The 16397-nt window shown below is 39.7% G+C and overlaps 1 protein-coding gene across 10 annotated transcripts in view; it reads right to left on the reverse strand.

Annotated features, from left to right (window-relative positions):
• The window catches only part of auts2a (activator of transcription and developmental regulator AUTS2 a), a 380336-nt gene extending 375822 nt beyond the window's left edge, over positions 1-4514 (reverse strand). For 9 of the 10 annotated variants that reach the window (XM_051937874.1, XM_051937872.1, XM_051937870.1 and 6 more), the window contains exons 1-2: positions 4333-4514; positions 1490-2229 (exon numbers count right to left, since the gene is read on the reverse strand). In XM_051937874.1, the coding sequence (XP_051793834.1) occupies positions 1490-1777 (288 nt within the window). In that variant the 5' untranslated portion in view covers positions 1778-2229; positions 4333-4514. Of the gene's footprint in view, positions 1-1489; positions 2230-3259; positions 4244-4332 lie in introns of those variants that run through there. The other variant, XM_051937868.1, reaches the window with a different exon arrangement.
• Between the last annotated feature and the right edge of the window lie 11883 nt (positions 4515-16397).

Here is a 16397-nt window from a genome sequence, read left to right on the forward strand (position 1 = left end):
TGTAAAGTCAAGAAAAACAAAACTTTACAGTGAAGACAGTAATGAATATAATCCCGGTTTTGATTGAGCTTTAACAAAAACTGAAGTTCAGTTTTTTAGTTTGTTGCTTGCAGCTGTTCGTAGGCATGCTTCCTGAGTTTATTAAAAACCTTCAGTTTGAGACAGCAGCATGATCCATATGAGCGCCTCCAAAGCATAAGATTTCCACTTAGATTAACACAGCAACTTCATTAATTATTTATAATTACTAAACTATCCCACAAATGGAGATAGAATGGATCAGGATACTGATCTGATCTGTTTTTCACATCAGACAGGTGAGCTGTAACATGTCTCACTGTCACAGTTTGTCAGTTGCAGTAAAGTCATTCATTACATAGCAGCCATCCAAGAGCTGCTGTTAGTTTGTTTCATTAGTGGATTATTACGTATTATACATTTGATGTACTCTCCTTTATCTCACATGTGTGGAAAACAGTGCCTGTGCAACATGGTGGGTATGCATAAAAAAAGCAGCTCTGCTTTTTTTTATTGTTCCTCTAGGAACAATAATGTGACCTGTGTCTGAATGGCAGAAGGCTGTTCCTTTAACAGATTGTGAAAGTCAGTAGTGCTACATATCACATGTCTGAGAAGGGCTACAATGAATGCTTCCAGATAGAAGCCAGGTGTAACTCAATGGTCTGATGAGTATGAAAATTTTGCGGATTTGCTTTTGCACTCACCAAAAAAACAACTCTGAGAAATTTTGGAGTATTGTGTTGGGCAGTTCTCTCCACTTCACCACCACATTCATGACCCCAAATAATAGGGGAGAATGTTTCCAGAAAAATAGAAAATCTACACCAAACAGCACTTAAGCTGTTCTGCAGTTCTACAGTGGTCACACATCTTCCTGAAACACTTTTTCTTTCATTTGTCACACATGTGTAAGTTACCATTACAGAAAAATGTAGCACTTGTGCTGTACATATAAAATGCTTGCTCCTGTAAGTCATAATTCAGAACTAGGCTATATCATTGGAAGGCAGCCTGCGCTCGGTTTGCATTCCAAGGAAAATGGATAGCCAGCACACAATAAATTACTCCCACTGTGAATAAACTGTTCTAACATGGATCAAATTGCTTTCTCACTCCAAAGCGTACAAAGGCCCAACATCTACTACAACCATAGCTGAACATCCTTCATCTGGTGTAAGGCTTTGCTGGAAAACTCCTGTAAAAACAAATCCAGAGCAGTACACGCAACAACAACAACAGCCTCTTGGTGACACAGATAGTAATCTCTGGCTACAGTGCTGCATTTAAAGCTACATCTGTGGAGCACCAGCTCACACCACAGCCAAATATGCAGTCAGGAGCCAAAGCGCATGGTCAGCTCAGTCAGAGAAGAACATCCTCCAACAAAGAATTTCAAGTCTGTTTTAATGCAGCAACAATCAGACACAGGGGAGTGCAGACAGGTAAAGGGGCTTCCTTAAGCACTTACCTCCAGAGCCTCCAGGGTCACAAAGCCTGTGATGGAGAAGCCATCGATGATGTCCTCTTCAGCAGAAGTAGACTCCTTTCGCTTTCGTCGTGGGGGTCGAGGGCGGGATGAGGAGGGTTCCCTGTCACCCTCACGCTCTGAGTCGGAGGAGAAGCGAAATATGGAACCCTTAACGTGGTTGTTCCTTATCCCATTTGATCTCCTCTCCCGATCCCTCTCTGACCTTGACTTCCTCTTCTTCCGCAGGCCACTAGATCGAGGGCCATCCATGTCCTTCATAGGAAACATCCAGATAAACCCTCCTCTTACAGGGAATCAAACTTTAAGAGCCAAACACTGGCACTGCTCAATCTCCACTTGTGTGAAAACCTCCTCCAGGAGAATCTCCGTAGTATCCAAGAGAATCTTATCAATGTGTTAGATCCAAAGTAATCAAGTAATATCCAACAGATAAAGCCTTTTCTGGGAAACAAAAAACTGCACAGAGTCACTGAACCGAGCTAGGTTCCACACACAAAGATCCCCAAAGGCAGTCCATCAAATCCTACGACAGAGGTGTAAGATGATCTATTAAACACGTTATCACCAAGCTGTCAATTCCACCAGAGGAAGAGCTTTTCAAGTTAAAGCAAATGTCTGCTCAGTGAACATGTCCCGCCATGGCGAATAGAGCAGGTGACGCCACATCTTTCTTCTCCAAGAACTGACTCCTCTTACCCAAGGTCAGCAAACTCACCCTCCTGCAAAGTAAAGACAGACAGAGAGAGAGGCAGAGAGAGAGGAGAGAGAGAGCATGCATTTGCAACATGTTCACTCAGCAAGTTCAACAGTGCATTTAGTCAATGAACCATTTTCCAAAAGGTTCCGCATGCTATACAGAAGGTTCTTGTCACTGAACATAATGCAAGAGGAAAATTTTTAGGATGGCTAGGATCACATCTACAGAGTGTAGTCTGCTTTCTTGCACTGCCAGGTCATTAAACACTGTTATGAGATGACTATGTGTTGTAAGTGGTCCTTTAATAACGTCAGCAAAGGTTTTGCCAAGCTTGCAACCTAAACTGTGTTTTTAAGGTTTAAGTTCCTTGAATGAATTATGTATCCAAAATTGTTTGCTGTGACACTTAAAGCTTTTTCATTGCTGTTATTCTTGGAATCACTCACTTGTAAAACGACATACATAAAATGTGTCACTGGGTAGAAAAGCAAATATGTGTGACAATGTATTCGTAGCATACAGCACTACTTCAAAAACTCAACTGACAGCCTTAAATACATAACTACTGTAGCTGTCAGTACAATCTACCCAGCCAGTTTTCTTGTTCTTATTTGTCTGCTTATTGCATTAGTCTACATTCTTAAAAAGTACATATCAGTGCATATTCACATATTGACATCAAAAATTCACTTTCATTGAAGCATAATGGTGGTTTCAAGCTAAAAAAGTTCAAAGCCTTCTATGGCAGGCCATCTATCAACTATATGAGGAGTGATCTGAAAGCTCTTCTCGAACAAAACAAATCTGACTTGTAGACATCCATCAAAATCACTTAAATTAACTCATTCTTCATGACAATCTATCTCAGTTTGAAAGTCACGTCTTTCAAAAGATCACATCTCACTCACATTCCACACAGAAAAACGAGAAAAGTAATTGAATGTGGAAATGTCCTTGACGTTTTACACACACCGCTTAGAAATCAAGATAAATGTCATGACCCCTTTAATAATGCCATCCTGCACGTAACTACACAGCTTAGCAGGGCATACCTTCACTGTCTGACACTGAAGGCATCTGGTTGCTTTATGGTATTAGGATGCAACATTCAACAGCTTGCAGTCGTATTCTGGATCATTCTCAAGGAATGGCCTAGAGTCTAGGCCTAAAGCCACTGAAAGTCACTCTGGCATTGTAGCCCAAAACACATATGGCTTCTCAATGTGTCCAGAATAACAATTCCTATCCATTACATCACACAAATGGTATTCTATGTGGAAGAAAACTGAATCAACAAACTGCAGCCTTTCATAAAGCCCTTCTCTCAATAATCATCCCTCCAAACGCTGGTGGAGATTTCACACACAGAGGACTCACACCTTTTCTGCATCACCACACAAACCAAAACCAATCTGTCACAGTCAACCACCATCTTCAACTTTACATTGTCTCCTTGGACACTGGCTATAATGCAATTTAGCTCATCTGGATTCTGCAGCATACATGTACTCCCCCAAATGCTCTGCTACACCCTGCAAAGTGACAAATCTTTTAAACATGCAGAATTTGAAAGAAAAGGCTTATGATGAAACGGATGTATAACAAAGGCACATCTAAAAAGGCAACATATAAGTATGCAGCAACCATTCAAACATATCCCTTCCATGCAGATGTTGTGCCTTCTAACAAGCCAAGAGAACCAAAATCCACCTTTTGCTATCATAAACCTGTCGTTAGTACCTATGTCTTTAACCTGAAGCCTCGTGCCAACACTCATCTAATGACACACACACACTGCACAGATAGCTCCCAAAATATCGCTTATTAGAAGTGTTCCAGCACTCGCCCTGGCTTTTCTAGCTCAGTAAAGACTCTTTCCCTTGTCTTCGCTCACAGTCCCTTTTTGTCTGCCTGTGCTGTCAGTAGAGATCTCAGGCTCTGTAATCCAGTCCAGCCCACAACAGCAGCAGCAGCGGACTGGCACTGCCTCCTGCTCCGGCTCTCCAAGCTTCATTTTCCACTATAAGACGCACAACAAAAGCAAGCCTCTCTCTCTCTCGCTCTCTCTCTCCTTCTTTTTTTTTTAAGCTCCAAGACACGTCATGCAAAACCAAGAAATGCAAACCCTTGCGAGTGGGGAGGGACCGTCCGGACAAGTTGAAGGCCTTCGGTCACTTAAAAAAAACATAAAGCGCAAGAAGGTTTGGAGCTGACAAAATAAATCCCGCAAAGGAAAACCACAGGGTATCTCCTCCTCCTCTCCCCAGACCCGAGCTTCAGGATCCCGGAGAAGGAGACCGGGGCGCAGTGATACGGCGATGCCGCAGTGCCGCTTTACAGGCTGCACGCTTCCTCCTCGGTGCAAATAGTGCTGTCTCTGGACGCCGGCTCTACGAGTTACAGAGAAGACGTGCGGTAACCTGGAACACAACCGAGCCCTCACAACTGACAGACACACTTTACACAGCTCCTCTTACCTCCAGCATGAATTTTAACTGCCCTTTTTGGTCTGTCATACATACATAGCAAAATATAATTGTGAATACAAGTGTCCAAGTTGAAAGTTAGAGTAGGCAATGATAAAGCCAACTGAATTAAATAAATACTCAGTCATTACTTTTCGAACTTCAGCTGTTTGCTATGACAAATCTATCTGTTCAAATGCTGTTATTTAAAATTCATTCAATAGAATTACTGCTTAAATATTAGTTTGCAGTTTACACACCTGCGCAGGTCCTCGGATTTCATCAGCCGTTTTGGTAAGTCACATATATGCATAATAGCAAAAATATTTTTAAATAAAAGCAAGTGGACAGGTGTGAAGGAATCTGAGCTATAAGCTGTGACAAAAGCTGTTCAAAGGCACTGATAATTAAAATGCATTCATTTAACATATTTGCTTAAACATAAAACTTTGCCTATGTTAGTAGGTTAAATTTACCTAATGTCAAAGCAGCAGTTTGCACACCTGTTCCTGTCCTCTGAATGATTTTTAGCAGCTGTTCTTTGTTGGTTGTGCGTGTGTACTTATTTATTAATTTATTTACAAGCTACCTTTCAAAAATTTAAGTTAACTTAGAAATATTCTTATTTTTTGAAAGAACAGCATTTTTTGTCTATGGAGATAACATTAAATGAATTAAGGCTACAGTCTAGACATTGTTAATGTGGTAAATAACTATTCTAGCTGGAAACAGCTGATTTTTAATGGAATATCTAAATAGGGGTACAGAGGAACATTTCCAGCAACCGTCACTCCTGTGTTCTAATGCTATGTATCTAATGCGATCATGGACAGACTCCAGGGCCTCATATTTCTAATGAGGATTACTAACCCTACATATATTTTGAATATGCATAAATTAATTAATTCCATAATTCAATTTAGTCACCAAATTTGTGACAAAAGCTGATATCTGGGCATCTAAAAATCAACAGATTTTTATGTACAGTAATTTCAGCATATTTAAAATGTTGTCTTCGTACTATCTTCCTTAGGTAAATTGAATGTGAAATTCTACATTTTGCAAGTGCTAAAGTGTGTCTTTCTACAAAAATTGTGCTGTCATCAAATTAATCCTGGCAAGCAGATGAAAAAGCGGGTAAAATTGAGACCTTTTATTTGCTGTAACTCATTTTTAACCAACCACCTATCCCACATGGTGGTTTGACCTTTGAAAAATTCCCAAAATGCAGTTTTTGAAGGTTTCTCCAGTGAGTTATCAGAGTATAGATACATCCGAGGTACCAGTGCTTGCATCTATGATTTTGTGTTATTGACATTAAACTGGTGCAGTTTTGTTCTTAAAACCAGGATATATCCCATGACGCTGATAGTCAAATTTGATTATAGAAAACTTTGTGTTGAACAAAAATTTAATTTTACCTATGTCACCTGGAGTGGATCTAAAATTGAGTTGGGTGCAGTTTTTAAGAGCACTCAAATGAGTCTTTCATCCCTGAAAATTCTATTTCTATATCTGCTATACTTAGTCTATGAGACTTCAAAAATGCTGGGAAAAAATGATAAAATGTGTGAAACTTTGACTCAGCCCTGTATGCTTCAAGGGTCTGTAACTCTTCCTCAAATGTGTAACTCTTACACTTTGACGAATTACCAAAAAAAAAAAAAGTCTATTCTTTTGTTCAAACTAATGGATAACCCTCCACATGACTCATGTAAGGCTGGTTTGGTGGTTAGCACTGTTGCCTCACAACTAGAAGATCCCTGTTCACATCCCTTGAGGCATCACCTGTTGGTGTGGAATTTGCATGTCCTCCCTGCGCACCGTGGGTTTTCTAGAGTTTCCTCCCACAGGCCAAAAACATGCTGAGGCTCATGTCCGTAGGTGTGAATATGAATGTCTAGCCCTGTGATAGACTGGTGACCTGTCCAGGGTGTCCCCCCTGGGAGAGACTCCAGAGACCCTGATGAGGATTAAGCGGTGTATAGATAATGGATGTACGGAAGCCTAATATAAATAGGTTGGGTTTTTTCAAACTGTTAAAATATGACATCAGCATACCTCAAAACCAGGTTAAAATGTAAATAATCAAGTTATTTAAAGACTAACAAAGCCACTATGCTGTAAGAACAGGTTGCTATGAAAGCTGACTATATTTAGTGGACCTGACGGGAATTATGATGGCAGAGCTTCTTACTCTGAGAGTGCATCTTACCCCAGCTTAACCTATTTTATGAACTTTGTGTGCAATGAGAAAAGCTGTTTAAAGGCTGTGATTAGAAATGCATTCATTAGCATAATTGCTTAAATATTTAATTGAACTTATGCTAGTAACACCCAGAATGCTGTTGAACAAGCTATAGGCTGCTACACCAAATTGTTTTTATCCTGACAAGTGTAAAAACTGGGCATTCATTTAAACAGTTCTTGCCTCCTTTAGCTTTCCAAATCATTTATTAAGACTGAAAATCTGTGCGCTTGCTCAGGTGTCAGACTGTCATTTGGCTCATGAAAGTGACTTTAAGCTTTTGCTTCAGGGACACCCAGGGCCAACTAACTCATCTCCCCATCCGACAAACACTTAGAGAGGAGTCTGACCTTAGAGCACAGCAGCAATGAATAATAAAACACTAAATAAGCACAGCATATTTTCGGCGTGTCCATTTGAAGAAAACATTTACCTTGGAAAGCTGCTTCTCTCTGCATTGAGTTGTTGCTCATTCCAGCAGTAGCAATCAGACTGTTACTTGCACCTGAGGCAACGGCAGTAAGAACGTCTGGGCAGTATCCATTGTGTGCGACAGTAAGTATCAAAGAAATGCACGCTGCTTTTTCTAGACAGTCAACAAGTTACCTCAAAGTAAAGATTTTCTAGCCGATGTGCTATTTCTGTGTGATTTATTGTATTGATATCATAATGCCCTTGAGAATGGAATATGATTATGCAAGTATGCAGTAATTCAAAATCCATACAATGCATCATTTGCCAGGAATAAATCTATTCTCGCCTCGCTTTGCTTTCTAGAAATTGGTCACTTTAGTCAGATTGTTTAGTGTTATTCATGAAAAGCAGTGCAGCACACATTCAGATTCACAGATGTACTGGAGAGTGGCAGTTGCATATGTTTATTATGCAAATACAATTTGATATGTATATGTGTCTATTAATTTCAGCAACTCACTTGCATTTATGAACTGTTGTTAGATTAGCAACAAATCAATCCAAAGAAAATTGACAAGAATTGCAATAGTCAGTTGATCAGGTTTATAGACCAAATAATCAAGCAAAAAATCATTAGGACATTAGCAGATTAATTGATGATTAAAGAAAAACATAATTGCAGTTGTATGTGTAGTTTCTAGTATCATAATATGTGGGCTTTGCTGTCAGCAGTGATGCCTTGTAGCACATGTCACTCAGACATCAAACCAACACATATTGATTTTGAGGTAGCTACATTAATGCCCATGGGATGAGCATTAATAACAGTGTAAACACAGCAGTGTGAATTTGTAGAGCAATAGTGGTATCAATAATGATATATGAATTAGTGGGTGAAATAGAAGGGCATTTAATAACACTGGATCCACTGTTACTATATTACCACAGGCTCATAACACTGATCAAATTTAAAAAGGGAGTGAAATATAATGGTGTCACACCTCTCGTGAACAGCAGTCAGGGATTGTTTTAGAGTGTGAATGAACTGGTCGGCTGTGAACAGGGGACCATGGGTGGGCTGTGTATTTTTAGCCTGGTTTAATGATGCAGAGGCTGAGTGGTGTATAGCTCAGAGCTCGCTAAAGTGCCTCAATTCCCAGTGCCCGGTGGAACAGGGACCCCGGCGGCCTGTAAGAATAATGCCGGGGGACGCACATGCACTTGACCCCGCCTCATCTTCCAGGAGGAGCGTCCTTGTGACAAAGTGGCGTAGCAGAGGAGAGGCGACAGCAAGGCAGCTAATTCAGCTCTCCCAGCCTCTACACTCATTTGCGGGGAAGACGAATGTGCTGCTCTACCCTCCACTCTGCCTTACCATAATCAGCTTTAATTACACCTTCACCCAAACTTTCTCTGCCTCCACTGCACTGTCACACAAAAATCTGGACCCTGGCATTCAGAGGTTGATGCAGTGGAAACTATTCTGGCAACAGGAAAAAAGCACACATTTTAACCTGTTTTGACAACACCTGCATTAAGCACTACAAATGAAGCGAGCCATCAGAATGCAGCAATAGCACCACTGACTCTGCCTTCCAGCCTCCGAAACCCTCAGCTCAACAACAGGGTCAAAGCTAATCCGTTCCAAATGTAGCATTTCCAACTAGCTTTAATGGCAACTCCTTGACCCTCATTTGTGCCTGGGCTAAAGGTCAGTCACTGGGCTTTTACTATGGAAAACAAAAACAGCTGGAGGAAAAACAGCTAAAGAGCAGGAAAAGATGTTTCCTAAAATAAATGACAGGGCGCTAGAAAATATCCTAACGGTGCCTCATAAAGCAACAAAAACATTAAAGGTATTTTCCTTATATAAGCCTGTAAAGTGTTCATAATAGAACAAAACCCTTGAGAAAAGTCAGTCTCCAGACCAGCTATTCTGCCCGTGTCACATTAGAAAGACCAAAATGTGCCTCTCCTGTTTCACTGCATATTTGTCTTTAATTGCAAAGTCAGAACACAACACTTCATTCCCTCTTTTCCTCTTCAGACAGCAGATGGTGGTAATTAGAGCATCTGATTAACAAAATAGAATCATACATATCCTCATATTATCACACCTGCCTGATACTCGCTTGTACCTTCATCTTATTTGTGTATCTCCATCCTTATTATCTCCGCTCGTCAGGAAAGACACTCAAGTGGGATCTAATGACACGATGGGCGTAATACAAGCTGAATTGCTTGGTACTTGTAGCAACAAAGAGATTCTCAATATTCTTAAATTCTCATTTTTCTCCCCCTACAGGTCTGCCTACAATCCCTATAATAGCCCTTATTACTTGCACTGTGAGAGCAGAACAATAGTCCTTACTTAGATATTCCCTGCTGTAGCTGTGCAGAGTTAGATAAAGTGCTGTGTGTCCTCTTCACTTTCTTCTTTCCTATTATATTCTCGTAGCAAATATGATGTGTTGATGCCGTTCATCAAAGGTATAGTGGGGACTTCAGTGTCTGTAACACACTGTGTGGGAGGTTTAATATTCATCACTAATGACTTGTCCCTGAAGGCCTTACAAGTGGTTAATGCCCTTAAAGTGCACGTAATACATGACAAGCGCATGACATATTCACTGCTAAATTGTGGCACATGACCTGCTGTTCAAAAGCTGACCTAAATTATGAATAGCATCGATGTCTCTCCACTGTCAGATTAAAGAAAGAAGCGGCATATACAGCGGCACAGATTAATGTGAGAATGTGTTTGGCTGGAAAGATGGAACTGTTCTTCCAGCAGAAATGTGAATTACAATGATTGATTATACAAGAACAGTATGAGTGAGGTTTGTACCTGTAATAATGACAGCATGGAAAGGAAAGCCTCACCAGTCTTAATATATGGTGCCTGTCAAAATCCTCTTAGCTCGTGGTTCTTCAGCTGACTTCCACAATCAATCACTGTTGACTATTTGGTCACTGGATAAGACCCACATTTACCATCAGAGAAATGATAAAAGGACATTCATTTCAAATCATTTACTGATTATTTATGAGGAGGCTTGACCTGTTCCATGATCACACACTAGTTGCTATGGGGACGTATATGCATAGGAATATCTATTCAAAGTTTAACTTATGGCCTTTAAGCAACTACATCGAGACCTAAAAAGAAAATAATGTAATCTTTGATGAGATGTTCCAAACAGTAAGCTTGTTTTATGTGAGTACACATCAAACTGGCCTTAGATTTAATTGCTTGAGGTTCCTCTGCATTTCAGATAAGTTGTAGGCAGTTTTAACAAAGAGATATTTTTCCTCTAAACTTCTCACATGTTGGCATTTGCAAATTTAGAGCGATTTAAAAAAAATACCACATATTTATTACTTTATTACCTCCTCTGCCAGAAAATGTTTATGCTGATATATATACTACCGTCCCCAGCCACCCAGACAATTTCATCTTTTCCATGAAAACTCACAATTTTATTCATGTGCTAACATAATTGCACAAGGGTTTTTTTAATCATCAATTAGCCTTTCAACATGATTAGCTAGCACAATGTAGCATTAGAACACAGGTTGCTGGAAATGGGCCTCTGCACCCCTATGCAGATATTCCATTAATTATCTACATACCTATCTACAGCTAGAATAGTCATTTACCACATTAATAATGTCCAGACAGGATTTCTGATTCATTTAATGTTATCTTCATTAAAAACAACTGCTTTGCTTTCAAAAATAAGGACATTGCTAAGTGACCTCAAACTTCTGAATAGTAGTGTATTAACTTAATATTTGTTGAAATGCCACATCACCGTGTGTTTTGTGATCAGGTTTCTTGACCTTCATTAAGCCTAAAAAGGCAGCAGCATTGGTACATTTTTATTCACAAAGTAACCCTGGGTAAACACCCTTGTTACTCGTACAATTTTTCTGTTACATACCAGCAGCTGTTAGAATTCTTGCTCATCTAAATAGCTGCTTTACAGGATGCTCAGGATACGCTCTGAAATTCGTAGAATGGCCTTCTCCTGTTTTGCACACTGGTCCTGGAATAACCTTCAGACGGCAACAGCTTAATGATTTTGTCTCCCCGGGAGAGTTCCAAGCTCTGATCAAAAGATGTGTAACCGAAGATAGAAACTGCTCTTTGTAAAGTGGATTTTGTTTTCTGTATCTTTAGTCCCTTGGCTGTTGTAATGTGTTATACATTTACTTCATGGCAGTTGTTGTCATGCTCGATTTTATAACCTTTTGTAGCTTCATAATGGTGTGACTCTTCACCAGTTCTCCCTTCAGACTTCAAGGGAGAACTGGTTAGATAATCATTAAGTACATAATTAAAAGGTCAGCTTAGCCAATTTATATTTATAGCTCTTGAAGCTGTTGAAAATACAATCAGCTAAAATAGTAAAATGCTCTTTACACATGCATCAGTGTTAAGGTAACAGTGTAATACAAATAATGTATGAGTGACATGGTTTAGTTTTTTCCTGAATGAGTGCTCTTAGTTTTGATATTTCAAATAGATTTTGCTGTTAATATGTTGTTTTAATTGGACTTTTGCCTGTAATGGAGCATATTATTGTTGCGTTTACTCATGATCTGGGTATTCTTCCACCACTAAAAGAACAAGTGCACACAGAAAATTTCATGGTCTCTAAAATCTGTCTTCCTGCTTCCCTTTCAGGGTCCTGGTACTGTCCACAATGGCTCAGTGTCACAGTGTTGTGTTATTGGTAATAGTACATCAATAGTGACAACAGCCTATTGAAGACAAGCAAACATCCTGTTGGCTCCCACAAAGTCTTTTGAGTTTCAGAATGAACTGTAGCACAAAAGTATTGAATGTATTTTGTTCAACAGCTGAATTGTTCGGCTTTAAATACAAACAAGAGTTTGATGTGTGCTGTTCTGAAGGTCTCCTTATGAACTCCACCTCGTTTGTAATGCCAAGGATGACCTTTCACTGCATATTTCGGCTCTAAGCGGAGATCATTTACTCGTGTATTCTTTATTTCCACAGATCAGTTGATGCACTTCAGCTGTTTTTCTTTTTTCCTCCCTTACTCCAGTACTGTAATATTCTATATCTGTCATCTCTGCAAATAAACCAAAATTGCTTCCAAATATAACCCCATTGAAAGATATAAAAAGGAGACAGAAAATAACACAAAGCCAACACGCTGCTATGTTTACCTTGCGCTGATAAGTTCCTTGAATGACAACTAGGACTACTGAAAATGATAGCTGACCTACTAAAGCACCAACATAGCTTTAAGTACAGATGTTGTCAGACATGTAAGCCCTGCAAACAATAGTAACAGTAATCTCTTCATTTGGAAAGCACATCTATGGCTCAATTACAGAAACATTCAGTGCTAACTAATTCATGAGACGACAAGTTCAACATCAAGTTCAGTTACTTGAGATAAAAAAGAATGATTTCAGCTTGCTTTAGTCGTGTGGAGAACAACTGCGGCTTGATAGAAGCATATGTTTTCAATCCCAATATAGTGAAGTCATGGAGAGTCTTCAGAGCAGTGAGGTTGGAAACGTGTTGCACTTACAATGTCAAATTCATAAATAATGAAGGTTTCAAATCATATTTTGAGTTTCAATTTGGTGCGTCCTGGCGTGTTGTACATGGATAGCTTGGTCTGCAGTAAATATTAAGTACAGGTTAATTTTTTCGATTAACATCATGACTAGCACAAAGCAGGAGTGAAGTTTTTTTTCTACAACTGACCTGACACCATTTTCCCAGAAAATACACATTTCAAGTACATTAAAGTTATAAAAAAAATAGTCCAATGTATATGCTTGCCAAATTCCGTATTTTTAAAAATGTATTTCCCTATCCAAGCTGCCCCGTCGAAATTCAACAGCTCTCAATATTCTAAATCTGATGAGTCTGATTTGCTTCCCCTCTAGAGCCTCTTGCTGTTTGATGCTGTAGCAAACCAAGGAGGCAGTCACTTGGATGACAGCTAGTGCAGACAATACAGAGAGCACTGTGGGGTTTAGCTAGCAGCAGTCTATCATGACAAAGAGTACTGTGACTTTTAATGGTGTCATGTGTTTAAGACAAGCCAGGATTGACTAGAACAATGTGTCTGTATCCCAGTGGTACAATTGCACAGCCATCTTTATGAGCCATATCATGTGTCTGCGGAGAAAAACAGCAATAACAGCACAGGACAAGTGTCCACTGTGCTCAATTTGTGTTAAGATAAGATAAGATAAGATAAGATAAGATAAGATAAGATAAGATAATCCTCTCTTGCTCCCCACACCAGGGGAAATTTACATTGTTAGAGCAGCAATAAACATGTCTGTAATAATGTCAATAATAATAATATGTACAATACATACAAGGCTGAAAAATTAAAATTAATAAATACAGTATCAATACACTGTAGACAACAGCAATATGAAGTGGCTTGTAGACTAAATGTGAAAGTGTAAGATGCAATAGTGTATAAACTGCTGTGCAAATTTTATTATGATTTCAGATGATGCTGATGACATATAAGTCTGGTAAATACAGCATTTATTGCTAATGCTTTTGGCCCCCATCTTGATTTTGGAGATCAGATGAAAACATCCCAAGTGAGAAAGCAAAAATTTCCTTGCTTATCGATTCCTTGTGCTTTTCTTAGTTTACCTGACGTTCCTGCTAGCATTTGCCCTGTTCCTCCTGTTCCTCCTGGACTGCAACCAGTGTCCACTGAACCTTTCCCCCTCCTCCCCAATCCCACTTTGACAATTGCCTAATGCAGACATCCTCACATGATATTTCCTATGCTTTTGTTAACCTTGGAGCCCCCCACCTCCATCTCGCATAACCCTAACCCTAGTTCAAATGAAAAAAAAGCAGCATAACAGTGGCTGTGTGTTTCACCGTGCATTAGAGAGTGTGGTTGGTTAATGCTGTGGAGAGGGGATGATGGTGTGTGTCTGTGTATATGGAGGGGGGTCTCTCTGGAATGGGAGGCTGGGATATTTTCCAATTACTCTGCCCCTTCTCCCTCCCATCTCACAGTGCAGGGGGAGGCAAAGTCGAGCTCGTTTATTAGTATTAGGGGCTTGTCCCTCCCCCCGTTTCTCTCCCCTGCAGCAACTGTACGATACACACAAGATCACCCTAATAAAATTTGTAAGCCTCAAAATGAAATGGATTGTAAAAGACAAAATGACATGAGAAATGTTTTTTTTCCCTTCCTTTTTGGGGTGTGGAGTGGTGGGGGAGGTTCTCTGTAGGGAGCAGTAGATGAGAAGAAGTGGTGAAATGACAAGAAAAGGACAGTGAATACACGGAGACTCCATTTGATTCTCGTCTCTCTCCAACGAGTTGCCGGCTTGCATTATTGGAGATGAGTCGTTTTACAGTCATTAATTTACTGGCCCACCTAGTGGAACAGCCCATAATGGTGGGCGCTGGTGTCATCACAATGGAACCTTGGGGGTGACTGTGCTTTTACTACATGTTTCATTAGGTGACCACAAACACACAATGTAATAGAAATATGGAAACTGTTAGTGGTGATTAAAAAAAACGACCAGTGGTCTATGCAACAACTGTGAATTCTTGAATAACTCATACTAACAGTGAGTCATGGGGATAAAATTTGTAATAGTCATGTTTTCTATTTTCATAATGGAAAGGCATTGTTTCCAAGGATTTGGGCAGATTATGAGGATGAGTGGGATGATCTCTTTCCAGTATAACTCTTCTGAGGATTTTATTTGGTGCTACAATGATATGGTCTGCCATTATAAGGACAACAAATGTCAAACGGTAAAGTAATGTAAGTAGAATAAATACAAAACAAGCATCCATCAGCATGTATGCACTGAAACAACTGAGATGTTGAATTTGGATTGCAGATTTAATATGTTTTGTTATGGAAACTGACAAAGGGTAAAATAATAAATGATCAGAATGTTGAAACAGTCAACTATAAAGTAATACATGAATAAAGATGTACGTGTGTACGCGGCAGAGTTATGTGACAATCGGTGTACATTTGTCCGTCTGTCTGTCTGTCTGTTCACAACATTACTCAAAAATAGACTAACAGATTTGGATGAAATGTTCAGGAAAGGTCAGAAATGACGCAAGGACCACTTCAATAGATTTTGACAGTGATCCGGCTTATAGTCTAGATCCACGGATTTCTGTATCTTTGCGAGAGAGCAGTACGGCATCAATTTAACTCTGAGTAAAAGTGAACACTATGACAGAGGACAAAAGGGCTGCATTATCAAGGGACACGTTAGACTGTTTCTAAGTCAGGGTGAGAGCCCACTTGAGGTTTGTTCATATAACCAAAGTTGGCATTTTCATTCTATGCTTTTATGGTGATCTGCATCTGATACACTTAAGTGAAACTACTGACAATTTAACCACACAAATTTCTTTATGCTATTTATGCAGTGTCTAATTACTGGCACAAATCACTATTGTTTTAGAGGCCAGGCCTGGTTTCAGGCAGTTTGAGACAGATTTTGACAGCTGCTTGACACTTTTAGGCAATCAAGAAAACAATGTAAAAAGCAAGTGATTTAAAATCCCAAATCTTCACAATCATACTTACACACATTCCTGACATCATCACTAAAATCCCTGCAATTAAAAGTGGATTATTAAGGTGACACTTGTTTGGTTCCAGTGAAATTTTTATCACACGCCAAGCCATCTCGCTTCACTCAGATTCCCATGAGGCCATGCAGATTGTGCGTGCTGCTGGTGAACGATGAGAGGCTCCATCTGCACGAGCTCAGCCTGTCTCAGCCTCGATCTGGTCCATATGCCAGCTGCTGAAAATATCTCTGTCTCGACAGTGATGGTTTGCGGCGTGCTGCAGTTTAGATGAGGTACTCTCAAGGCACACTTTCCCTTTTATTGAGATAAATGACAACTCTGTGATGTATTTACAACTTCAGCTCTGTCCTGATGCTGCAACGTGGCATTGGCCATCAGCCAATGGAGTGGGGGAATAGGAGGAGTGGAATTTGCAGTTGTCTGCAAAATAAATGAATTTTAATCAGAATTTTAAA

This window comes from Acanthochromis polyacanthus, chromosome 17, assembly GCF_021347895.1.
Source record: "Acanthochromis polyacanthus isolate Apoly-LR-REF ecotype Palm Island chromosome 17, KAUST_Apoly_ChrSc, whole genome shotgun sequence".
Classification (NCBI taxonomy): Eukaryota; Metazoa; Chordata; class Actinopteri; family Pomacentridae; genus Acanthochromis; species Acanthochromis polyacanthus.